Below are 27,684 nucleotides of genomic sequence, written 5' to 3'. Positions count from 1 at the left end.
TTATAGTAAATGGGACCACAGCGATTTAGAAAAGGCACAACTGCGAATGCAATAAAGGAGTGCTTCCCTCAACTCAGAGTGGGGTTCCAGCTAGAAGCTGCAGCAGGCCTATACCAATCGTCTTGACCTTCGTTTTGCCATTAGAGTTCTATAGTCGTTGTCGAGAGAGAAGATGCAGGGCCTATGGTAACCCCTTCCTTGTTTTACCTAGGCATACACGCCGTAGGTCTGTGCTCAATGGTCACTTGTCTGGTGGGGAAGGACCCAGGCCTTCAGCAGCAGCTCAGTTCAAGCAGCCCTATTTAGGGATGGCCTGCATGCCCCAACTTGGCAAAGGCCCTAGAAAAGGTGAGCTAATAAAAGCTCCCTTCCAACTTCTTCTTTCCTGGCTCTAAACTAATCATTGCTTGTTGGAATATTCGCACTATGTTAACCGGACTTGAACTAAAAGACCATGAACTTAGGAAAACAACCATAACTTACAGAGAACTAGATCATCTGGGCATCGATATTGCACCCCTCAGTGAGAAAAGGCTTTCAGAAACTGGATCATTAGATGCAGTAAACTACCACTTCTGCAGGTATTAGAAACCTGAAAACGAACCAAGGATATACTGTGTTGGATTAGCTACCAAGAAGTCTGTCCTCAGTGCATGTACCCCTCTGGTATTTATCAATGAGAGGCTCATTCGGCTGGATGTGAACATGAACTCGGGAACCGTGACTCTTCTGTCCATCTACGGACCAACACTTGACTATTCCAAAAAGCAAAAAGCTGAGTTCTATTCTCAACTGGAACAAATCATAAAGAATGTCCCCAAAAGGAAGGAGACTCACTGGTCTCAGTGATCTCAGCACTCATATGGGTAAGAGCAATGGGACACATTATTGGCCAACATGGCACAGGTAGCCTCAACAAAAATGGCCAGCATGTCCTTGAGCTTTGCACTCTTGTGAGCTATAGTTTCAAATATTTATTTTGCTGGCAGCAGCAGCAAGGTCACATGGAGGCATGTCTGCTCAGGACACTGGCATCATCTTGATCTCATCCTGATCCATCAAAGAAACATTCACAATGTACTGCATGCTCTATCAATGCATAGCGTTGATTGTTACACTGACCATGCCCTTTTCAGCGCCAAGCGCCAATTACATCTTTAATAGATCCATCATGGAAAGCCAAATGGCAAACCTTGCCTCCACATTACTAACATGAAGGACTCCTACACTTGTGCAAATTTTCAATTTGCGCTTGAGGGTGTTTCTGAAAATGATCAACTTGATTCCCCTGTTTCTGACACTTTGTGGAAAAATTTCAAGAATAAGACAGAGGCTACTGCCAAAGATGTCTTTGGAACAACAACAAAAAAACAACCTGACTGGTTTGCAGTTTCTGAACATCTGCTGCTCCTACTCATAGAAAAGAAAAAGCAAGCTCACCTAACTTTACTTCAACCACCAACTAAGTAGAGAAGTTCAAAAAGGCTAAAACTGCAGTTCAGAAAACCACCAGAGAATGTGCCCAAAGGTATTGGCAAGACCTGTGCAAAAAGATTCAGACCTGCTTTGAAAAGAGGGGAACTTCATGGTACCTATGATTGAATCAAAAAGTCACTTGGTCCAATTTGTAAAAAGAACGCAAACCTGAAAGCGAAAGAGGGTGCCATCCTGAATGACAGGCAACAACAACTTGACCAACGGACTGAGCATTATAAAGAACTCTACTCAAAGGATGCCGTTATCTGTGATATTGCCTTAGCTGCCATCCCCCAGCTTCTAACGATGCGGAAGCTGGACCAAACACCAACTCTTGAAGACACAGAGAAAGCTATCAAAGAGTTTGCACCTGGGAAAGCAGCAGGCAACGATCAGATACCTCTGGAGTTCCTAAAAGCAGGGAGAGAAAGCTTGCAAGTGATATCCACTCACTTCTCTGCACCTGCTGGGAAGAAATCCTTGGAGTCACTTGGGACCGGCAGACCATTAATTATGAGATCCTTGAGAGAACTGAGCTACAGTCTATGCAGACTATGCTGAAGGCTCACAGGTTTCGTTAGCTGTGGCAGATGGAGCATATGCCTCAGGACAGTCTGATGAAGACTGTGTTCTATGGCCAACTTCAAGAACTGCCCGTGACATAGAGGAACTGTCAAATTTCGAAACAGCGAGAAGGTCAAGCAAGGTCTCAAGAAATTCAGCGCTCCCACTGACAACTGGGAGAACCGTGCCCACAATCGCTCAGTCTGGAGAAGCTAGGTTAAGGCTAGTTCAGTCATCGGGAGAGCTATCAGGGAACCCAGGCTGAGGCCCACAGGTGAGCCAGGAAGCAGCGTGTGCTCCAAGCTCCATCTGGCGAGTGGACCTGTAGCCACTGTGGGAAGGACTGCCGCTCACGCATTGGGCTTTTTTCCCATACTACTGTCAAGCACCACTGACTGACTTTGTTGAGTTTCTTTTTATCTGCCAAGGTGTTACATGGCCAAATTAAACAGCTATAGTAACAAAAACCATTATTTCAATAACAACTAATTATCTTTTCTTAAATGTGTCTGGAAAGCCTATGAAACTGTTTACATAAGTGATTCTCAAACTTTCTGCAGAGCTGCTTTTGTCACAGCGATGAAGCATCCGTCAGTCTTCAAACGGTACTCCTGTTAGTTGCAGGCAAAACCAACACTCATGGTTCCCAGAGGCTGTTTAGATCAACTAAAAAAAACCAGCACCAAACCGCACATTCCAAGCTGCAGCAAAATCCTTCTGCATCCTGCATGACTATTTCATGTCAGATGCTTCTTCTGTTTCTAGATAAACACATGACCAAATCTGAGAATGACACCAAAGCTGGAGGAGTAACAAATGTTACAGAAACAAACTGCAAAGAGATTAGAACAGTGAAGACTGAAAACGATTTATTATTATGAATAATAATAAAAAAATAATAAATGGAAGATTTCTATACCAAGAGGAAATAAGCTCAGACAAAAGATGGTGGATGTGACCACGCAGCTATATTCATCTCAGTATTGTAAGGTTATTTTCATTCTCTCACTGTAACGTTATCTTAATATCTTTTCCTATAACCAAGTGCAATAGCTGACACGGGGAAAGAGTGAGATCAGAAAGGATCTTTAAGTAAGCCACAAGATGAAAAGGTATCTAAACCAGTGACTCTTAATCTTTTTCAACTCAAATGATTATTATTTAAAGTACATGAATGCCAGTAACTGAGTACTCATAAGAACCTTTTATCATATCAGTGTGTACATGCTATACGATTGGGAGGAGAAATCCAAAAAAGAAAACCATTTTTATTTGAAGACAGTTGTAAACTGTAATAAAGTTTTAAAAAGTATACACTTTAATACAATATGGGTTAAGTTTTGGAAGTGTATTTAATAATACTACATTTGACCCAAAACTGCAAGAATGTTTTCACAAGTCCCTCAAATTAAAAAGCTGGGATAGAAAAAATGTTTTTGGTCAAAAAAAAGTTATAAATATTACAAAAAGTAAGATAGACATTATAGTCAATACTGTTAGAACAATGATCTCCATTTAGCAGCAAAATTCAATAATAAAAAAAATAAGAACAGAGCAAAGACTATGTGCTGTTTCACTGCAAGTAATTTCAGTGCTAGCTACATGAAACTTGCTATGGGTAGAGCGTGACCCTATTTTGCAACCGTGCCACTTCTCCACACAAAAGAGATGGTATTGCAAAACTGTGTGTGTTGTTCTAGCTAAAGTAAAATATAAGAAGGAACTAAGTAAACAGAGAAAAGAAGAATGAAAAGAAATGGGAGTTAAGAAGAGTATTATGGAAGTTTGATCAGTGCTACTGCTGCGGTATGAGGATTCTTTCCATGCCCCCACCCCTCAAAAAAAAAAATCAATATTTGATAAATAGCGGTTTGATTCAAAGTCCGTAACTCCATAAAGGTTATTTTTTTTAATCAATTTCAATTTTATTTTTGTATTTCTCATTCCTGGAGGGGAAGGGACTGATGGGAGGAGACAGATCTGAAGATCTACCTCACACCAGAGTGACCTACAAGGAGAAAGTAGCTAATTTGCATGTGATTTACAAAAAAAAAAGAAAAAAAAAAGAAAAGTTACTTCTGATTATTTCTTCATTTCACTTAAAACAACACCAGCATCATCACAGAATCATAGAACTGGAAGGGACCGGAGAGGTCATCTCGTCCAGTCCCCTGCACTCGTGGCAGGACTAAGTATTCTCTAGACCATTCCTGACAGGTGTTTGTCTAACCCGCTCTTAAAAATCTGCAATGATGGAGACTCTACAACCTCCCTAGGAAATTTATTCCAGTGCTTAACCACCCTGACAGTTAGGAAGTTTTTCCTTATATCCAACCTAAGCCTACCTTGCTGCAATTTAAGCCCATTGCTTCTTGTCCTGCTCTATCCTCAGAGGTTAAGAACAAATTTTTTCTTCCTCCTCCTTGTAACAACCTTTTCCATACTTGAAAACTATTGTGTGCCCTCTCAGTCTTCTCTTTTTCCAGACTAAACAAACCCAATTTTTTCCAATCTTCCCTCATAGTTCATGTTTTCTAGACCTTTAATCATTTTTGTCACTCTTCTCTGGACTCTCTCCAATTTGTTCACATTCTTCCTAAAATGTGGCACCCAGAACTGGACACAATACTCCTCCAGTTGAGGCCTAATCTGCGCGGAGTAGAGCAGAAGAATTACTTCTCGTGTCTTGTTTACAACTCTCCTGCTAATACCAGAATAATGTTCGCTTTTTTTGCAACAGCGTTACATTGTTGACTCATGTTTAGCTTGCGGTACACTATGACCCCCAGATCCCTTTCTGCACTACTCCTTCCTAAGCAGTCATTTCCCATTTTTTGTGTGTGCAACTGATTGTTCCTTCCTAAATGGAGTACTCTGCATTTGTCCTTATTGAATTTCATCCTATTTACTTCAGACCATTTCTCCAGTTTGTCTAGAACATTTTGAATTTTAATCCTATCCTCCAGAACACTTGTAACCCCTCACAGCTTGGTATCATCCACAAACTTTATAAGTGTATTCTCTATACTATTATCTAAATCACTAATGAAGATATTGAACAGAACCGGACCCAGAACTGATCCCTGCAGGACCCCACTCATTATGCCCTACCAGCATGACTGTGAACCACTAATAACTACTCTCTGGGAACAGTTTTCCAACCAGTTTTGCACCCACCTTATAGTAGCTCCATCTAGGTTGCATTTCCCTAGTTTGTTTATGAGAAGGTCAGTATCAAGCGAGACAGTATCAAAAGCTTTACTAACATCAAGATATACCACGTCTACCACTTCCTCCCTATCCACAAGGCTTGTTAAACTGTCAATGAAAGCTATCAGGTTGGTTTGACACAATTTGTTTTTGACAAATCCACGCTGACTGTTACTTATCACCTTATCTTCTAGATTTTTGCAAATTGATTGCTTAATTATTTGATCCATTGTCTTTCTGGGTACCGAAGTTAAGCTGACTATCTGTAATTCCCTGGGTTGTCCTTATTTCCCTTTTTATATTTGTCACTATATTTATACTTGGCACTATATTTGTCCTTTTCCAGTCATCTGGAATCTCTCCCGTCTTGCATAACTTTTCAAAGATAATTGCTAATGGCTCAGGTATCTCCTCAGTCAGCTCCTTGAGTATTTTAGGAGTATTCTATTCACTTGTGCAATGAAGCCACAAGCTTCATGCAGTACAGTAAAACTTTACTTTTATTTTTAATATAGTAAAACCACCCCAGAACTCCCCCAACCACTACACATACTAAAGCTGCCATAAAGATAGATTGTTTCCTCCCTCAAGGGGAAAAAAATTGTCCCCACAACAGCAGGGAATATTTTTCAAAGATTAATAGGTTATAAAGGCAGAAGGGACCATTCTGATTATCTAGTCTGACCTCCTGCACAATACAGGCCATAGCATTTCCCTGAATTAATTCTTGTTTGAACTAGAGCTTATCTTTTAGAAAACATCCAATCCTGATTTAAAAGTTTACACCAATGTAAAAACCACCACAACTCTGAGTAAATTGTTTCAATGGCTAATTATCCTCACTAAAAATTATGATAGTTCTAGTTTGAATTTGTCTAGCTTCAACTTACAGCCTTTGGATTCTGTTATCCCTTTGTCTGATAGAGTGAAGAGTTCTCTATTACTAAATTTCTATTTTCCATGTAGAGTACTGTACTTATACACTGTGATTAAATCAACCCTTCACCTTCTTTTTGATAAACTAAACAGATTGAGCTCATTGGGTCTTTCACTATAGGGCATGTTGTCCAATCCTTTTATCATTTGCATGGCTCTTCTCTGAACCCCCTCCAATTAATCAACATTCTTCTTCAACTGTGGACATAGTATCCCATTATCGGTCACAGCAATACCAAATACACATATCGTATAACATCTTTTTTTCCTACTCAGTATTCCCCTAGTTATGCATCAAAGGATTGCCTCAATTCCTTTGGCCAGAATCTTCAAAATGTCCAGCTGATTATATATATATATGTATACATACATATATACACACACACACACACACACACACACTATGATCATCAACTCCTTTTCAGAATCACTGCTTCCCAGGATTGAATCCTCCATCTTGTACATTATGGCTTTTGTTCTTGATGCATAACTTTACGTATGGTCATACTAAAACACACACTGATTATCTGAGCCTAAGGGCTTGGCTACACTTGCGAGTTACAGAGCAATAAAGGAGACCTGGGTGCCCTAGCTCACTCCTCATCCACACTGTCAAGACACATAGAGCACTCTGTCTGTGCGGCTACAGCGCGGCTGGTACTCCACCTCAGCGAGTGGAATAACGTTTGCTGCGCCACCGCTGGAGCACCACAGCGCCAGTATGGACGCCCTGGTCTGTTATTGCACTGTGATCGGCCTCCAGAAGTATCCCACAATGCCCGTTCTAGTCACCCTGGTCATCACTTTGAACTCTACTGCCCTGCCCTCAGGTGACCAACCGTCAGACCTGCCCTTTAGATTCGCTGGGAATTTTGAAAGTCCCCTTCCTGTTTGCTCAGCCAAGTATGGAATGCTCTCAGAAAATCTTTCCAGGTGACCATGCCTCCACATGCCAGACGAGCCCCAGTATGGAGCAATAGCGAGGAAGCTGTCCAGTCCCAGCTGCGCTCCAGCCGCAGGAATTACGATATCTTCGGGCAGATATCAAGGGCCATGACAGGGACGCATTGCAGGGTTAAAGTGAAGGAGCTGCGGAATGCCTACTGCAAAGCCCGAGAGGCAAACAGCTGCTCCGGTGTTGCCCCTGCGACCTGCCGTTTTTACAAAGAGCTGGACGCAATACTTGGGGGCAACCCCACCTCCATGCCGAGTACCACCATGGACACCTCAGAGTCCAGTGCAAAAAGGCACGAGAAGGAGGAGGAGCAGCAAAGCGGGAGCGAGGGTGCTCCGGTGGAAGAAGACACCCCGGAATCCCTAGACACATGCAGCAAGGAGCGGTTCTCAAGCCAGGAGGAAGGTAGCAGTCTTGCCAGCCAGTGCCTGGGGCAGGACAAACACCAGAGGAGGTTCCCGGTAAGTGGCTTTTATTTTGGGAAGGAAGTTATTTGGTGCAGGCTCTTGGGGCGAGGAGGGTTAAGGTTGCATGCATGCCTAGATGCGGAACAGGGCGTTGATGTGCTCTCTCACATCACTGTAATCGGCCCCAGTGATCTCTTCAAAGGTCTCAGCCAGAACTTGGGCAATGCGCTTGAGCAGCTTTTTCGGGAGAGCCACTGTTGTCCTCATCCCAGTAAGGTTAACTTCTCAACGCCACTGTGCCGTGAGGGGTGGAGGGACCATTGCTGCACACGGGCCAGGGCGGAAGTCACATTGCAGTAGAAGACCCTCCCTTGCTTCCCTGGTCACCCTCAGCAGTGAGATATCTTCCAGGACAAACGCCTGTGGAAAATGTGGCGCCAGTGTTCAATACAGGGGCCCCCTGCCGCTGCTGGCTCTTCCCAAGGCATTGAAACCCAGAGGACAGTACAGCCATGAAACAAACATACTTGACCCTGTGCTTACTCACCATTTTTGGGCTCCCATGGGTTATGTGCGCTCGCTTTGGAACAGGCAAATTACACAATTGTGTCGATTCATAGATACTAAGGTCAGAAGGGACCATTATGATCATCTAGTCCGACCTCCTGCACAACGCAAAACACAGAATCTCACCCACCCACTCCTGTGAAAAATCTCTCACCTACGTCTGAGCTATTGAAGTCCCCAAATCAAGGTTTAAAAACTTCAAGGAGCAGAGAATCCTCCAGCAAGTGACCTGTTCCCCACGCTACAGAAGAAGGCGAAAAAACCTCCAGGGCCTCTTCCAATCTGTCCTGGAGGAAAATTCCTTCCCAACCCCAAATATGGCGATCAGCTAAACCCTGAGCACATTGGCAAGATTCACCAGCCAGATACCCAAGAAAGAATTTTCTGTAGTAACTCAGATCCCACCCCATCTAACATCCCATCACAGGCCATTGGGCCTATTTACCATGAATAGTTCAAGATCAATTAATTACTAAAATCATGTTATCCCATCATACCATCTCCTCCGTAAACTTATTGAGGTTAATCTTAAAAGCCAGATAGATTTTCTGCCCCCACTACTTCCCTTGGAAGGCTATTCCAAAACTTCACTCCTCTGATGGTTAGAAACCTTCGTCTAATTTCTAGTCTAAACTTCCCAATGACCAGTTCATGTCCATTTGTTCTTGTGTCCACATTGGTACTGAGCTTAAATAAGTCCTCTCCCTCTCCAGTATTTATCCCTCTGATATATTTATAGAGAGCAATCATATCTCCCCTCAACCTTCTTTTGGTTAGGCTAAACAAGCCAAGCTCCTTGAGTCTCCTTTCATAAGGCAAGTTTTCCATTCCTCGGATCATCCTAGTAGCCCTTCTCTGTAGCTGTTCCAGTTTGAATTCATCCTTCTTAAACATGGGAGACCAGAACTGCACGCAGTATTCCAGGTGAGGTCTCACCAGTGCCTTATATAACGGTACTAAAACCTCCTTATCCCCACTGGAAATACCTTGCCTGATGCATCCCAAGACCACATTAGCTTTGTTCACGGCCATATCACATTGGCGGCTCATAGTCATCCTACGATCAACCAATACTCCAAGGTCCTTCTCCTCCTCCATTACTTCTAATTGATGCGTACCCAGCTTATAACTAAAATTCTTGTTATTAATCCCTAAATGCATGACCTTACACTTCTCACTATTACATTTCATCCTATTACTATTACTCCAGTTTACAAGGTCATCCAGATCCTCCTGTAGGATATCCCGGTCCTTCTCTGAATTGGCAATACCTCCCAGCTTTGTATCATCCACAAACATTTGTCAGCAGACTCCCACTTTTTGTGCCAAGGTCAGTAATAAAAAGATTAAATAAGATTGGTCCCAAAACCGATCCTTGAGGAACTCCACTGGTAACCTCCCTCCAGCCTGACAGTTCACCTTTCAGTAGGACCCGTTGTAGTCTCCCCTTTAACCAATTCCTTATCCACCTTTCAATTTTCATATTGATCCCCATCTTTTCCAATTTAACTAATAATTCCCCATGTGGCACGGTATCAAACACCTTACTGAAATCTAGGTACATTACATCCACTGTGTTTCCTTTGTCTAAAAAATCTGTTACTTTCTCAAAAGGAGGAGATCAGGTTGGTTTGGGACGATCTACCTTTTGTAAAACCATGTTGTATTTTGTCCCATTTACCATTGACTTCAATGTCCTTAACTACCTTCTCCTTCAAAATTTTTTCCAAGACCTTGCATACTACAGATGTCAAACTAACAGGCCCGTAGTTACCCGGATCGCTTTTTTTCCCCTTTCTTAAAAATAGGAACTATGTTAGCAATTCTCCAGTCATACGGTACAACCCCTTACAATTTACAGATTCATTAAAAATTCTTGCTAATGGGCTTGCAATTTCATGTGCCAATTCCTTTAATATTCTTGGATGAAGATTATCTGGGCTCCCCGATTTAGTCCCATTAAGCTGCTTGAGTTTCACTTCTACCTCAGATATGGTAATATCTACCTCCATATCCTCATTCCCATTTGTCATGTTACCATTACCCCTAAGATCCTCTTAGCCTTATTAAAGACTGAGGCAAAGTATTTGTTTAGATATTGGGCCATGCCTAGATTATCCTTGACCTCCACTCCATCCTCAGTGTTTAGCAGTCCCACTTTTTCTTTCTTTGTTTTCTTCTTATTTATATGGCTATAGAACCTTTTACCATTGGTTTTAATTCCCTTTGCAAGGTCCAACTCTACTTGACTTTTAGCCTGTCTCACTTTATCTCCACATGTTCTGACCTCAATAAGGTAGCTTTCCTTGCTGATCCCTCCCATCTTCCACTCCCTGTGTGCTTTCTGCTTTTTCTTAATCACTTCTCTGAGATGCTTGCTCATCCAGCTTGGTCTACTACTCCTGCCTATGAATTTTTTCCCCTTTCTTGGGATGCAGGCTTCCAATAGCTTCTGCAGCTTTGATTTAAAGTAATCCCAGGCCTCCTCTGCTTTAGATCCATAAATTCTTCAGTCCAATCCACTTCCCTAACTAATTTCCTTAATTTTTGAAAGTCAGCCCTTTTGAAATCAAAAACCCTAGTTGCAGATTTATTTTTGTTAATCCTTCCGTTCAGTTTGAACTGAATTAGCTCATGATCACTTGAACCAAGATTATCCCTTACAATCATTTCTTCTATGGAGGTCCTCACTACTCACCAAAACCAAATCTAATATGGCATCCCCTCTAGTCCGTTCAGCAACTACTTGATGAAGGAATCTATCAGCTATCGCATCCAGGAAAATCTGAGCCCTATTATTATTACTAGCACTCGTCCTCCAGTCTATATCTGGGAAGTTAAAGTTTCCCATGATCATGCTGTTTCCATTAGTATTTACTTTATTAAAAACATTAAAAAGGGCTCTATCCATATCCAAATTAGATCCCGGCTGTCTATAGCACCCCCCAAGCACTATCCCGGGGAGGCTCTAATAGTTTTCTTCCCCAATGTAATTTTTGCCCAGACGGACTCTGTCTTATCCATTCCATCGCTTCTTATTTCTTTACATTCTACCTCATCATTGATATACAATGCTACTCCACAACCTTTACTTCGGTCTTTCCTAAACGGCACATACCCTTCAATACCTGTACTCCAGTCATGACTACTATTCCACCATGTTTCTGTTATCCCTATAATATCTGCACCAGTAGCTCTAGTTCCTCCATTTTGTTACCTAGGCTCCTCGCATTAGTGTACAAACATCTTAATTTTTGCTGTTTGGCCCCACTCACATTCTGTACCCTATTAGGTGCGGTCATTCTACAGCCAGTATAACCTATTAGACTGGTATCCACACTGCCCTTCCTCCTTATATACATTCTCCTACCTACGGCTGTATCCTTTCTTACTTCGTTTTCTTTCCTCTCAAATGCTAAAATCCGGCGTGGAGATTACCTGGACATCTCCCAACCATCTCCCCCAAATTCCTAGTTTAAAGCTCTCTTAATCAGTTGTGCCAGCCTGCATCCTAGAAGTCTATTTCCTTCCCTACTCAGATGAAGTCCATCCCAAGAGAACTGTCCTCTGTCCATGAATGCCTCCCAGTGGTCATACATCCCAAAGCCCTCCTTATAGCACCACTGCCTAAGCCATCTGTTGATAGTCATAATCTTGTCTCACCTTTGTTGTCCTTCTCTAGGAACAGGCAGAATGCCACTAAAGATTACCTGAGCCTCAATTTCCTTAAGCATCTTCCCCAGCCTAGCATAGTCTCCCTTCATACTTTCCAGCGAGAATCTAGCCGTATCATTTGTTCCCACATGAAGGATAATTAGGGGATTCTTTCCTGCTCCCTTTAGGATCCTTTTCAACCTCTGGTCTATATCCGTATCTTAGCACCCGGCAGACAGCACACCCTTCTATTCTCTGGATCAGCTCTGGTTATAGGCCTGTCTATTCTTCCAGTAAAGAGTCCCCGATCACATAGACCTGCCTTTTTCTGGTGACGATGCTATTCTCCAGTGTTCCCTCTGGCTGCAAGTTCTTTCCATTCCTATTCTCCCTTGTAATCCTCTTCAACCCATCCTGTATCCTCCTGGGGCTCATATTTGGTGTAGTCTCCATTGACTCTTCCCCTTTTCCTATAGGACTAGCTTGCCCTTGGGTACGGAGGAATCATTGCTTTGTCTGGCGTGAACAATGCTGCCTCTGTTAAGTGTTGCATTTTGCCTTTACAGATGCAACCTTGAGATCTCAGCCGTCTGTGTTACCAACGGCCGAGAGGCTGCAAAGAATCAGGAAGAGGCCACATAGAAGCAAAGAGGACACACTGCATGAAGTCATGCAGCATTCAACTAATGAAAATAAAAAAGTGCAGGAGTAGTGGGAGAGTGAAAGGAGGGTCTGCCGCTCAATGAGGATTGCTGGCACCAAAGCACAGAGTGACTGATAAGCACCATGGAGCGCCAAGTGGACTTGATCCAGGCACTCGTAGCTATGCAGGTGGAGCACTACCGTGCCTGCCCCCCCACCTGCAGCCCTTGTCCCAAAACTCTTTCCCTTGTGCCACCATGTCACCTCCAACCCCCAACATCCGGGTTCTTACCGCCACCAGCTGCCTCCAACACCTGTAGTTTCACCACCCAGCCCTGAAAACTACTACCCTTACCCACTGCACTCAACCCTCATCACCATGCAGCATAGCCATCCTGAAGTGCAGCACGCATTGCACAGTACTCCAGACAGGGCATACGCAAATCTGTGACTGTGCCGTTCCCCATCCCACCCCACCCCCTTGCCCTTTGTGTTTCCCAAGCAGTTGTGTTGTGTTTCTTTTAAATAAATTGATTTTTTTGGCTTTGAAAACATTCTTTATTATTGCATAACGTAAAGAAACCTTAGCCCAGGAAAGCAACAGGCACTGCAAGTTAGTATATCATACGTAGCAAACACAGATTCCTACCACACTTCACTCCCGTGCAGGGAACCACACCAGACATTACTGGTGGCTTTCAGCCTCAAATTGCTCCCTCAAGGCATCCCTAATCCTTGCAGCCCTGCACTGGGCCCCTCTAATAGCCCTGCTCTCTGGCTGTTCAAATTCAGCCTCCAGGTGTTGAACCTCCAAGTTCCATGCCTGAGTGAATCATTCAACCTTCCCTTCACAAATGTTATGGAGGGTACAGCACGCAGATATAACCGCAGCAATGCTGTTATCGACCAGGTCCAGCTTCCCATACAGAGAGCGCCAGTGACCCTTTAAACGGCCAAAAGCACGCTCCACAGTCATTCTGCACTGGCTCAGTCTGTTGTTGAACTGCTCCTTGCTGCTGTCAAGGCTCCCTGTGTAGGGTTTCATGAGACGTGTCAAAGGTAAGCGGGGTCACCAAGGATCACAATGGGCATTTTGACTTCCCCTATGGTGATCTTCTGGTCTGGGAAAAAAGTCCCGGCTTGCAGCTTCCTGAACAGGCCAGTGTTATGAAAGATGCGTGCGTCATGCACCTTTCTGGGCCAGCCTGCGTTAATGTCAACGAAACGCCCACGGTGATCCACAAGCTCCTGGAGAACCATAGAGAAATAGCCCTTCCGATTAACGTACTCGGAGGCTAGGTGGGCTGGTGCCAGAATTGGAACATGAGTCTCATCTATCGCCCTTCCGCAGTTCGGGAAACCCATTTGTCCAAAGCCAGCCACAATGTCATGCACGTTACCCGGAGTCACAGGTCTTCTGAGCAGGATGTGATTAATGGCCCTGCAAACTTGCATCAACACGATGCCAATGGTCGACCTCCCCACTCCAAACTGGTTAGCATCCGATCGGTAGCTCTCTGAAGTTGTCAGGTTCCAGATTGCAGTAGCCACCCGCTTCTCCACCATCAGGGCAGCTCTCAATCTCGTGTCCTTGCGCCGCAGGGTGGGGGCAAGCTCCTCACACAGTCCCATGAAAATGGCTTTTCTCATCCGAAAGTTCTACAGCCACTGCTCGTCATCCCAGACTTGCATGATGATGTGATCCCACCACTCAGTGCTTGTTTCCTGAGCCCAAAAGCAGCGTTCCACGGTGGTGAGCATGTGCGTGAACGCCACAAGCAAACGCGTGTCATTTGCGATACTCGAGTCAATATCATCGTTGGAGTCCTCACTGTCACTTTGAATCTTAAGGAATAACTCAACTGCCAAACGTCAGCATATTCCTCAGCAGTTCCCGCAGACCGAAAGGGAAGACAGAGCGCACAGTACACTCCCAGCCCCCTTCCCACAAGCTACATCGCCAGAATGGGAAAAGGTGCTCTGTGGATAGCTGCCCACAGTGCACCGCTCCCAATGCTGCTGCAAGTGCTGCAAATGTGGCCACGCCAGTGCGCTTGCAGCTGTCAGTGTGGACAAACTGCTGCGCTTTCCCTACTGCGCTGTATGAAGGTGGGTTTAACTCACAGCGCTCTACATCTGCAAATGTAGCCATGCGCTAAGTTACCAAGCGATCGTGCTGCATCAGTGAGTGTCCTCTTTATTATTTACCCCTCCCCCAATCTGTGTGCAGGGAAGTCAACCTGGGTATCAACTTTCAGGGGAAGGAATGGGCAGGCATTTGGCTGTTTTTTGGCTGTTGCCCTCAGCATCAACATCTGGAGTGGGCAGGCAGGTGCTTGGCTTCTCTTCCCCTTCTCACCCTTGGCGCCCCAAAGTCGCAATGCTTGGCCTTTTTTCTTCTTTTTTTGTGCTCAGCTGATTGGGGAGTGCCAAAAATATTTTCAGCCATGGGCAACAAAACACATCAGCTCTGTTTGCATGTCATCTACTAAATTGATCAGTAATTATTTTTGTTTTCTTCCACGTCACTTATATATACATTAAATAGTGCAGAGCCAACACTGATGCCTGAAGGACCCCACTAGAAACACACCCACTTGACGATTTCCCATTAACTACATTTTGAGATCAGTTAGCCAGTTTTTCATCCACTTAATAAGTGGCATGTTGATTTTGTATCGTTCTAGTTTCTTAATTAAAATGTCTTGTGGTACTGAGTCAAATACCTTCCAGAAGTTTATCACATCACCACTTATTTTTATCAACCAAATTTATAATCTTAAAAAAAAAATCAAGTTAGTTTGACAAAATTTATTTTTCATAAACTCATGCTGACTGGCATCAATTATATTACTTTCCTTTAGTGAGTTCCATTCCAGCTATTCCATTATTTTGCTCAGGAATGAGTGAGGTTGACAGGCCTATAATTACACAGTTACTCTTTTTAAATGCTGGTAAAACATTAGCTTTCTTCCAGTCCTCTGGAACTTCCTCAGCGTTACAAGAGTTATTTAAAAAACAAAAAACCCAACATTAATAGTGCAGAGCACTCCTTGGCCAGCACTTTTAAAAATTACTGGATACAAGCCACCTGGACCCACTGATTTTAAAATGTCTAGCTTTAGTAGCTGCAGTGTAACATCCTCCTTAGTTACTGTTGGAACAGAAAATATTCCATCACCACATGCTATGACTACATCATCTGGCTTTGTCCCAAATACAGAACACTTATTGAGCACTTTGTCTCTTCTGCATTATTACTGATAGCTACCATTTCTCTCTAGTAATGGGCCAATACCAGTTAGGTTTCCTTCTGTTCCTAATATAATTTAAAAACTCTTTCTTGTTCTTATCTCTGCTATCCATAGATTTCTCCTTATGTCCTTTTGCTTCCCTCATCAATTTTCTATAATTCCTACCTTCCGATTTATATGCATTACTATGAACTTCCCCCTTCTATTTGTTAAGTATTTTTTTTGTTCGTTTTATAATCTAATAAAATGCTCTTAAACAATCATTCCCAGTTATTCACATTTTTATGTTTAATTCCCTCTCACAACTGATTTGGCTCATAATTGTTTTCAGCATTGTAAAACTGGCCCCTTTCAAGCAGATGGATAAAAATCACTGTTTTGACCTTTATCAAAATTTATTATGTGCAAAAAGAACCACGTCATGATCACTTGTATCTAATCTATCACTAATTTTTAGTATGCGATCAACTCCTCATCATCCATCTAGATGATTTCTAATATAGAATTACCCCATACTGGATGCAACACTTTTTGAGTTAGGAAATCATCTTCTATAATTTTTAGAAATTGCAATCACAATTTAGTACTAACAGCATGAGACTTACAGTATACATCACTCAGACTGAAGTCCCCATGGTAACATAGCTTTTTTTCCCTTACACATTGTAGCTAGGTGCTTAAGGAGATGGTCACCCTGTTCTCTAATGCAACTTGGTGTCTAGCAGACACCACCTTGTACACAACCTTGCGCTTTATCTGTTGGAAGCAAATCATCTTAAATGCTTGTGGATTGATGTTCTAAGTGGTCAGTGACTAAAACTGGTCATGCCATTTTTGACAGAGGGCTTCCATTCCCATTCTATATTGGTTCTTATACCATGCTGTTCACTATAGTATGTAAGCATCTACCCCTTCCCTTTCGCCCACTTGATCCTTCCTAAAAATCAATGCTTATAACCTATTTAACATTTCAGTCATGTGAATCTTTCCCCCAGCAACAAGCTCAACTTTAATTGGCTCATTTATGAGCCTAATCTTTATTACTCAGGCTCCTGGCATTGGTGTATAGACAATTAAAGAATTTATTTTCTTTGTGTCCTTTGGTGTCTTGATTAACTTTTTTCTCAACAACTTAGATGGGCTAAACGAGTGCTCACTTGTTTCCTCTTTTCACCCTCTCCTTTTCTTATTAGTTGAAGTCCAGCCAGCCCCCTAGGGGATCCATTCTTCTTCTACCAAGATGGAGGCCATCTACTTCCCCATAGAAGGTGGAGCAACATTTCACAAAACCCACTACATTATACCACTTGCCTAGCCAGCAGTTCACTTCTAGAATCGTCTGCCTTTTTCACTCACAGGACAGGACAGGATTTCAGAGAAGAATATCCAACTTATTTTCTACTACAGCACCCTTTTGAGTTCTCTGAAGTCACAGAATCATAGGACTGGAAGGGACTTTGAGAGGTCTTCTAGTTCAGCCCCATGCACTAAAGGTAGGACTAAATATTATCTTGAATGTACCTGACAGGTGTTTATCTAACCTGCTCTTAAAAATCTCCAATGACGGAGATTCCACAACCTATCTATAATCTGCAAGACATCCCATGAATTAGCATTATTACCACTGACATGCATCATCACCAGTGGCTCCTTGCCTACTGATTTAAGAAGCCATCCAATCTTAGCCCTGGCCTACACTGGGCGTGGGGGAGGGGGGGGAAATCGATCTAAGTCACGCAACTTCAGCTACATGAATAACGTAGCTGAAGTCGACGTACTTAGATCGACTTACCGTGGGGTCTCCACCACAGTGAGTCGACTGCTGCTGTTCCCCTGTCGACTCCGCTTGTGCCTCTCGTGGCACTGGAGTACAGGAGTCAACGGGAGAGCACTCGGGGATCGATCTATCGCGTCTACACTAGACGCAATAAATCGATCCCCACTGGACCAATCGCTGCCCGCCGATCCGGCAGGTAGTGAAGACATATCCTGTAGAGTATCAAGTATCACGGCTTGGCCCAAGGAAGAAATTCTGTTGTCCACCTGTCCTTTGCAGAATATTATTTCCATTATTAGTATAAAATTCTCCAACAAGAACCAGATGTATTACTCAGAGGGCTGGATCTTTTTGTGGGCATGCTTGATTTTCTTATGGTTTGGGCTAAGCAGCCTTCCACAAGTGTGTCCTATATACCTTTCTGTTGCATTCGAGCAGTTAGATATTCAGAGATATATTCTGTAATTTGCATGTTGAAGACATGGTAACAAAAGGAAAATTTTAGCCATGTATAATTCCTCCTGGTCCTCTCCTCTTGGGTAGTCAGAGACTGCCAACTCTCATCTGCCTCCAACAGCGTAGAATGCCACTTCATCCTCTTGCCTCTGGTGGTTACAAACTGTCAAGCTTCCTCTCCAAATGCCTCTTTTCCAGTTTCTTGGTGGCCAGTTACTTTTGTCCTTGAATCTGGGATAATGATGTTTCTGAATCTGGCTGTCCAAGAACTTCTCAGCCTCCCTGAGATTCCATAGTATCTGTACTTATCCTTCCAATCCAAGAATCTTTTCTTCCAGGTCACCAACTTTCACTTCATATACTGGAAGTCCATTCTGCCTTCAGGCAGGAAAGTAAACATGGAACATCCATTACAGATCTCAGATACCAATTCACAGCTAGCCACTACGCTATCAAACATAGAACACCACTTAGAATAAGAGCCTCTCACATGCCCTCTTGTAAACTCCTTCTGAAATTCTCTATTTGCCTCTTCAGGATTTTGCCTGGCAACTGGTATATATACTGAACCTTGCTGCTCATCTCCACAGTCCCATTAACAAGGAGCGATTAACTATTCAAAGACTTCAAACACTGAAGCTGATCAAAGACCAAAGGGGCCCAGACAAATGGCCCAAACTGATACACAAATAAACAGACCAGTCTCTCCCTGACTGTTCAAGGTCCTTCAGCCAACCTATTCAGCCCTCATGAACAACACAAAAAAGACATAACAACAAGAACCTTCTACCTCCAAACACATATACCGCAGCTATGCTATCTGAAACTACAATTTACCACTCGTATTTGTCAATTTTCATTGGCCACAGAGCCGTAAGCCAGCCATTTTTAAAAACAAGTGCTGTTACAGTATTACCTCCAGTGCCATTTTTTTCTGAAGGACTCCAGGAGAACCCGACTCATCATATATCTGATTTCACCAGTCATTACAGACAGGAGAGTTCTTAAAATATTCCAATTTGGAATACCCCCATACAACAACATACCCAGAATCAGTGCCACTATAATTCTAAAAAATGAAAAAGCAGAGTAGGTAGAAGAAGTAGATAGTGAGAGTGAAGAACAAAAGGAGGAAAGATTGGAGCAAAAAGGGGGACAAAGACAGAAGAGAACGGAATGAGGTAGTAAGATGAGGAAAAATGTGCTGGTAGGGAACACAGAAAAGAAGATTTCACATTTTCATTTTCCTGGTCAAAGATGATTCATTGTTAGAAACAGATCAGTGTGGTCACAAGACAACTTTATCATTTAAGTTTAAACATTCCAATTAGCCCTACTGCAGTTTATTATACAGCACTAGCTTCAAAAGTTGAACTTTCTGTGTTACAAAGATGTTTTAAGACAAAAATTTAAAATTAGGTTCAGAATGTATTGAAAGTCAAGATAAAGAAAGCTTAGAGATATTTTTATATCTTAAATTGAGGATATATTTTACTTTATGCAGTGTGTTATAGCCATGTCAGTCACAGGATATTAAACAAGGTGGGTGGGGCAATATCTTTTATTGTACTAACTTCCGTTGGTGACAGAGACAGTAAATATTATGTATTTTATTGTTTTTCAACTGGAACTCTGTATTTACAAGTAGGGTGAAAGTTTCCATTGGCTTTTCATTTTACCAGGACAGCAAAAGAATTGGCATGTCTTATCCATTAAATTCTTCCCTACCCACATTTGATCCACAATAACTTATTATAAAAAATAAACCTAATACAAGACACTGGCTTATCAGAGATTCACAGCACTTATTTAAAAAACAGACTCCAACAAGAAACAGCAGAACTGGAATTAATTTGCAAACTGGACACCATTAAATTAGGCTTGGGAGTGGATGAGTCATTACACTAACTAAAAACTATTTCCCCATGCTAATTTTCCCCCTACTGTTACTCACACCTTTTTGTCAACTGTTTGAAATGGGCCATCCTGATTATCACTACAAAAGTTTTTTTTCCTCCTGCTGATAATAGCCCACCTTAATCGATTAGTCTCGTTAAGAGTTGGTATGGCAACCCCCATTTTTTCCATGTTCTCTGTGTGTGTGTGTGTGTGTGTATATATATATATATATAAATAAATAAAAATAAAATCTTCCTACTGTATTTTCCACTGCATGCATCTGATGAAGTGGGCTTTAGCCCACGAAAGCTTATGCTGAAATAAATTGGTTAGTCTCTAAGGTGTCACAAGTATTCCTCGTTCTTTCAGTCCTTATTAAGTAACTCTAGAGCAAAAGGAATTAGTATCTCTTTTTCCCTTCCAAGGATTAGCATTGGTCAGTGTTATCATTTCAAACAGTCAAGAAATTACTGAATAAGGCGTTCAAGATATGGAGCCTCGTTTTCTAACTACACGGGTTTTCCTCAGTCCTGTAAATCTGGCTAACTGGTAACACTACATCAAGTCTCAGATGTGCTAACAAACCTGGAAGATAGTGTTACTGATAAGAGAGTCTTCGGTCTTAGCAAAAGGGGAAGAGAAGTCTTAATTACACAGTGCCCCTGCTAGCAACAGCATGAATACAGTAAGCTCCTTACCTGACATCTCAACTGGAAGAATATAACAATAAGTGTTGAGGGGGAAGACAGTGACAATATTAACCAATGAGATTTTGTTGCTTCAAAAGCTATCTGAGACATAAGAAACAATATAAAAAACAGAAGAGTCTAACCCATTTTAATAATCTAACATTAATAGATTTTTAAAAGAACTCTGTTTGAATCAGAAGAAGCTATTGGGACAATGTAACTGCAAGGTTTATTATTCTTTTCATAGCAACCCAAGAGTACAAGAGAAAAGATAGTAATTCTTCTAAGTATTGTATCTTTCCGATCAAGCATATAGGTGCTCTAAAATCTTGGCCTCAGTATCTAAAAATTAACCACTAAGTTTAGTAACAAGGTACAAGATGTCATTTAAGATAAGAAGCCTGCCAGCGTACACAAGAAAAATAACTAACAACTTTGCAAGAGAATTTATTCCAGAAAAGGCCAATGATAAATTAAATCACTAAATTTTTATAACTGCACTAACTTTTAAGGGGACTTATTAAATGCTCTACATATTCATGACATGGCCTTTGTTTTTTTTGACCATTATACCTATTACTACATATCTATCCAACACTCCCTCCCACTCTAGAAGGTGACTATGTGAAAGAGTTCTACAGTGAAGAGTAGAGAAAGCAGAGCAGAGGAGACCCACCCAGCTCATCTCTACTTTCACAGATTGAGGGGAAGGTGAATCAAGTCTACTGAGAGGTAGGTTTAGTCTAGCTTTTTGTCATTTTCAGAGAATGACACTCAAATTGTAATTCTATGCTGATATTTATCACTGCAACAATTGCATGACGTGGTATCTATACTAAATGGTCACACAGAGTGTGCATGTGACACGGTACAAAGGTTGAACAGACCTCCCTGCAGGAGGTTCCACAGCCATGTCACACGTCACCCAGTGGGGTCATAAATGTAGGCCTTGCCAACCCAGACAACAGCATGGATTTTTGTGGATTAAATTCCAGGCAGGGTTTTCAGTGTCATCAGTTCAGCAGAGCATGGAACTTCAAGCAGATGAGTAGTTCCATTATTCTTGTTTTGTTTACAATTCTATATAGTTTGTTTGGAGTTTACAGATTTAAGATGGTTGATGGGAATATGACCAGAGATCATTCTAACTTGTGGTTACACAAGTACTGTGTATATAAACCACAAATTCCAGAAGTGAATCTTATTTTCTGTGAATTCTCTCTCCAGCCATTCAGGTTCACACACCAACTGACACAAAAATGTTTAATACTAAACATTTTATTTCAATTAATAAATTAAAATCCTGTTACCATCCAAACTGAAAAATAATTTAAGGATACGTAAGTAGATTAGGCACACGTTTCAATTTACCTTGACAATGTAATAATCTGGCAATATGGTTGAAAAACTTAAAATTACAACCACAAAACACAAAATGGTAGCAATCATTTGCCTGCGCCCCACTAAGAATAATGGGAGATCTAATTCTATTGACTGCATTAGGCAATAAATTAACAAACAATTCAAAAGATGAATGCATTCCTGATAACATTTTAAAAGATACTGGTGCACAAATAAGTAAACAATGTACAGTTCTTTTGTCACCTGTGTTCCACAAGAAACAGTAAAGGAGTGGAAAAGAATATATGAAATGTTCAGGCTTCTCAGAAGCATTACAAACAATGGAAAGTAAAAAAAGTGAAAATTTCAAGACTTAACTGACAGTGTTCTGTATGAAACCCTACACAACTTGGCAGACGAGACCAGAATCCAGGTAAAAAGGCTTTTAATTGGGGGGGGGGGGGGGTGGTAAAATGGAATGTAAATACCAGACTTTTAATTCTGATGGATTAAAAAACCTGAAGAAAACATAGCTATAATTCAAATTATTTTGTGTGCACAAAAAAAAAAAAGGTTAAATTTACATTTTAATAACCGGTAAATGAAGATGTTTACATTAAAAGAACCTCATCTTCACTGCTGGTTGGCAGAAAGAATCATACTCAATCATAGTTAATACTCAAGAAAAAAGTTTCCTTCATTCACGCTTCAAAAGGGAAACACACTACAGAGTAAGATTCTAAGAAAAATGTAATAGTAAAGAATGCCAAGCAATATGTAGGGATTATAAGTAAGGAGTGAAAATATTCCTATTTTAAAGGTTTTAAACTCCCTGTTGTTCACAATAACCCCTTGAAATCTCAAAATAATGTTTCCTTACTAATTTCCTTGCTTAGTACATGAGTACGCTAGAAGTTTTTTGTTTTTTACTTGTTATTTATATATGCTGGGCTCCTGACATTGACCACATGATTTTAAAAAAACAGAACAAAAGGAACGCCAAAAAATTGTTTTTAGAAACAAAGATGTAAAATTTACAGCCAGATCTAATATAAGGAACATTAAGTAGACCAAATATTGGACCCCACCAACCTGACAATTTGAACAATACAAAAAAAAAAATTATTGAAAAAAAGCAAAGGAGTACTTGTGGCACCTTAAAGACTAACAAATATATTAGAGCATAAGCTTTCGTGGCTTATGCTCTAATAAAGTTGTTAGTCTCTAAGGTGCCACAAGTACTCCTTTACTTTTTACGGATACAGACTAACACGGCTGCTACTCTAAAAAAAGCAGAGAGGCTTGTCTAATGATGGCCACATATACCTGTATGAAGAAAACAGTGTAAGCAGCAGCTGGCTATTTTGTGCATTTCAAATTCTTTACAGATAGAGTCCATTATAATTTTACTGTTAAGATTCAGGATCCCACCCCCTCACAATGCCTTTAGTTGTTCACTATGATTGAGCAGTAAATGTAAACAGTTGAGTAGGGACCTTCATATTATATCAGTATTGTATATCTTACATATTTCTAAGGCATCTAAGCATTTGAGATTTTTAGCAATGAACACAATTAAATAGAAAGCATAAAGAGACCAAAACGTATTCTCTGTCCACCTTCCTTTGGTTCCATGGCACACATGTATTTGCTGTTGTTGTTATTATTAAAGGTTCTCTCCAAAAGGTGGGTCCAAAAACTCCTTGGCTAAAATATTTTTTAGCTTCTGTTTAATATGCAGATCTGTATTAACTAAAACATATCCTGCAAAACAAGGACCCAGGCAGAACTAATATTTGGATCAGAGTCACAACTGATTTTAATTACAGTATTCTTCTAATCTACTGTCAGTAGGTAATATCCTATTATTATATCATTGGCACTGCTATGCTTGAGAAGATCCCAAAATAGTAATGAAAAAGCTTTTTAAAAAAATTCATGAAATAATTTAACTAGAACTTTGTGGATTAACTATTCAGACTGACAACAATATTTTAGCTGATTTAAATATATACAATGCATTTTAGTAACATTAGGTAAAAGCTAAATCCCGTTTAACCAAGAAAAACAAAATCAACTCCTCAGCAGATCACCTGCAGTTGCTTTAAATCATTATGTAAGGCCTCACTAAAGTTTCATTAACAATTGGTTTTAGCACTCAACATCCAAAAATGCAAGATGGTAATGTTTTTGGTTTTATAAGCAAGAAGTGAAAACCGAGATTTACATAATTACAATTAAAAGACTTCTATAATAATGTGGAGAGGCAGTCCGAGCTGATAGGGGAATAGATTAGGAATCATAACATTTCTAGGAATCAGCCACATTCCTATCTCTGCCACGATGTGGTGTGGGTGAGACATCTCACTCCATGCCTCAGTTTCCCCATATGTGAAATGGGGAAAATGATATTTCCCTTCCTTTGTAAAGCATGTAGATATCTATGGATGGAAACTGCTATTCAAGAGCTAAATATCACTGTTCTAAGTAGAAGATGGGGCTATAAAAATGTTGAGTCCCCAAACAATCACCCATTAAGGTTTTTATTTTATCAATCTAAATATTTTTTACAATAAAAACACTATAATTTGTTCAATTATCCTATTCAAAAGACCCATGAAGTCTTCATGTTTTATATTAGCTAATATATACAATCTTGTATGGTCTTATCTATCTCACTCTCCTGTCTTCTGCCGTCTTCACACCCATGTGTCATGTCTTGTCCCTATTTAGATGCCAGTCTTGGAATTGGAACCACAGTTGAAGATTTCAGTAAAACTCAACACTGACACAGTAATCAGTGGGGCTCATTGTGAGTATGGGTCTGCCAGCAAAGATCAGTTTGCATGATCAGGATATTAAACTGCAAGATCTTTAGGGCAAGAGCTGTTTATATTTTTATAGCACCTAACACAATGGGACCAACATCCTAGTAGTAGAATCTGGATGCTCCAGGGATACAAATAAATAATTGAATTTCTGAAATAAAGTATAATCACATGAGGTTTCCTACTGTCTAAGTCCACATAAAATGATCCAGATATAAACTGTTTTTAAAACTGCATGTTTTATATTTAGTTAATTGAATTTAAGTTGTAAATAAAGGGTAAGTGCGTAATCTATGTTGTAAGTCAAATGGACATTATCCCACTTCTGTCTTTTAAAAAAAAAAAAAACTATCACAAAGATTAGAGATGAAATACTTTCTTCAATTTGTTTACTTTGTGTGTTTGACAGCACTTTGTGAATAGTCTCAGTTTCATTATATCCAATTTCCTCTGTTGGTCAGGGTATATCACAAACAAAGGAGACAACTATTTTATTTTTAAAAAGGAAAATATGATTTTAAAGCGACAAAAGTAGCAGAAAGACTCATGAGCTGGTATAGCGCATGAAACGACTTATAATTGATTTTTTAAAGTAAATTTCAGGTTAATTATGTCCTTTTAAATAAATCTACTTAAAATGAACATATTACCAAAAATTCATAAGATAAAATCACTTCAACAACACCGACAGCGTTGACCATTTAAGGATAAAAAGAATACATCCAAACAACTCAAAGGCAGATTTTCTTCCAATTAAATGATACAATCATCTTGATGAATGTGCGGTCATTTCTCAGTCCAGAGATCAGTGCCTTGGCCTGTGCTCATTACACCATGATGTTTAAGCCAAAATGCATGTTTCATACAGCCAACCCTCTTTTCTTCTCAGTATCTCCTCACCTAAACCTTATACAGTCAGCTATGTCACAACCTTAATACTTCGCTCATCTAGAGCAACATGAACGCACCCACAATGTTTATCTCCCTTCACTGTGGTTACATTAACTCTGCAATACATGAAAGAAACCCCCTTTTCTAGCAGCTATTTTTCTCTCCATACACAAACACTACCTAGGTTCCTTTCAGACAGCTATGGACTGAATCTCCTCCACCCTCATTCTTCCTCCCTATAGAATAGCTTCCTAATTCAGAGAACAGACATCAATTTTAGACGTGGCCTGAGAGTCATTGTCTCTTGTTTTCCATCATCCCCCTTTCTTTCTCTTCCCTCCCCCTTTATCGCTGCCTGTCACCTGCTCCCTCCCCGGCGGCCTTGTTCTTCCAGGTCAGCTCAGCTCACACACACACACACACACACACACACACCTTCTTCTCTGCCTATTCATCCTGGGCGTGTGGGGCGGTGAAACCCCGCCAGGGCAACTGACTGCATCCCTTCCCCTCGCTGTCAACAAGGGGCAACTCGGCAACCTCTCTCTCTCCGGGCTCCAAACACACCAGTAGTTGCTTGCAGTGTAATAACCAAAAGACTTTGGTCCCCCCGGTCTCTTCTTCCCATCCCCAGTTACACAAACACCAGGACGGCCACATCTTCGGCTTGATCACAAAGGCCTGTCTGATGCCGCCTTTCGATCACCAGCCCCCAGCTAACCCTCCTTCTCCCCCTCCAATCCCTCCATCAGCCCCCCTCCACTCCCCCAACGCCTGTGAACCCCCAGATCACGCCCCCCTTCCAACGGGCCCCACCGCCGCCTTGTCTCCCCCATCACCCGGCTGGCTGCGGGAGAGGGGGACCTGAGAGGAAGGGGGTCAGCCCAGGGGCACCGCCTGCCCCAGCCCCCGCTCCCTCCCCGGCTCTCACCTAGGGCCACCTCACAAGCTTTGCGCAGCTGGGAGTGATGCGCCTTCTTCACCTCCTTGTCGGCCAGGATCTTCTCCAGGGCCCGGGTCAGGAACATGTTCTTCGTCTTCTTGCCTTCATACATGGGCGCGATCGGGGGGACCGGCCGCTCCCGCCGGGGGAAGGCAGCGGGGACCGGGCAAGCGGGGGGCACTCGGGCGGCTGCAGGTCCGGGACTGTGGCTGCCCGGCCGCGGGGGGGGCAGAGAGGGGGAGCGGAGCAGGTCACCGCGCCGTGAGCGAGGCCCCCGGGGACGGGCCCGGCCTGGGCGTTGCAGCCCCGCTCGGCAGGTAGCTCCGACCGTGGCGCTCTCAGCCCCGGAGTCGCCCGCCCGCACCAGCCTCCATTAGCGGCGGCAACGACCTGCGCTCGCCATGTTGGAAGGAAACGACGTCAGGGCCGCGGCTGAAGGGCTGCAGAGGAGGAAGCGGCGGCGCGATACCCCTACCCGGCAGAAAGGCGGAGGGAGGGAGCGGGCAGGCAGAGCCGCGGCACTACGGAGGCTCGGCAGGGACTTGCCCGCGGCGCGCTACAGGTGCGGAGGGAGGGCTGGGGAGAGCGGGGCGCTGCCACCTGGGAGCTACTTCAGCACAGGGAGCGGCAGCACCGCCCCCCTCCGGGCGGCCAGCGAGCGAGCGAGCCAGCCTGAGGCAGCGCTGCCCGTCGCTGGGGGAGAGACTCCCTCAGGCTCCTCTGTCCCGGAGCCACAACCCTCCCTCAGGCAGAGCTGCTCGCCGCAAACTTTCACCCTGGCTACCGCAAGAGATCCCTTCAGGGAGACTGCCCCGGGTCTCGCGCTGCTTAGGGGGTAAGACTCTTTTGGGCAGACCTGCTTGCCCTGCTCTGCCCAGCAGGAGGAAGTTGGGACTCTCTCGGGCAGGCCCTCTAACGATAGAGGGATTTATGTCCATGAGATAGTCTAATCTTCTGCGTTCATGCTATCCCAGCCTCTCAGCCCTTCACTTTGATCTGAGATGTAACTCAAAAGAGCAGGGGTAGGAAACGTGTTTGTATATTTGCAAATTGTTCATGATACTGAGGAGGACCACCAGGAGTTTTTCTTATTAATGACAGGTTTCAGAGTAACAGCCGTGTTAGTCTGTATTCGCAAAAAGAAAAGGAGGACTTGTGGCACCTTAGAGACTAACCAATTTATTTGAGCATGAGC

General features: G+C 42.3%; 1 protein-coding gene across 2 annotated transcripts in view; it reads right to left on the bottom strand.

Moving 5' to 3' along the window:
- Positions 1–27,072, bottom strand: part of ARFGEF1 (ARF guanine nucleotide exchange factor 1) — a 179,057-nt gene extending 151,985 nt beyond the window's left edge. The window contains exon 1 of one of the 2 annotated variants that reach the window (XM_077810168.1): positions 26,478–27,072. In XM_077810168.1, the coding sequence (XP_077666294.1) occupies positions 26,478–26,601 (124 nt within the window). In that variant the 5' untranslated portion in view covers positions 26,602–27,072. The remainder of the gene's footprint in view (positions 1–26,477) is intronic. The other variant, XM_077810167.1, reaches the window with a different exon arrangement.
- Positions 27,073–27,684: the final 612 nt, after the last annotated feature.

The sequence above is a fragment of the Eretmochelys imbricata genome, chromosome 2 (genome assembly GCF_965152235.1).
Source record: "Eretmochelys imbricata isolate rEreImb1 chromosome 2, rEreImb1.hap1, whole genome shotgun sequence".
Lineage (NCBI taxonomy): Eukaryota > Metazoa > Chordata > Testudines > Cheloniidae > Eretmochelys > Eretmochelys imbricata.
This window is presented reverse-complemented; position numbering and strand designations above follow the sequence as displayed.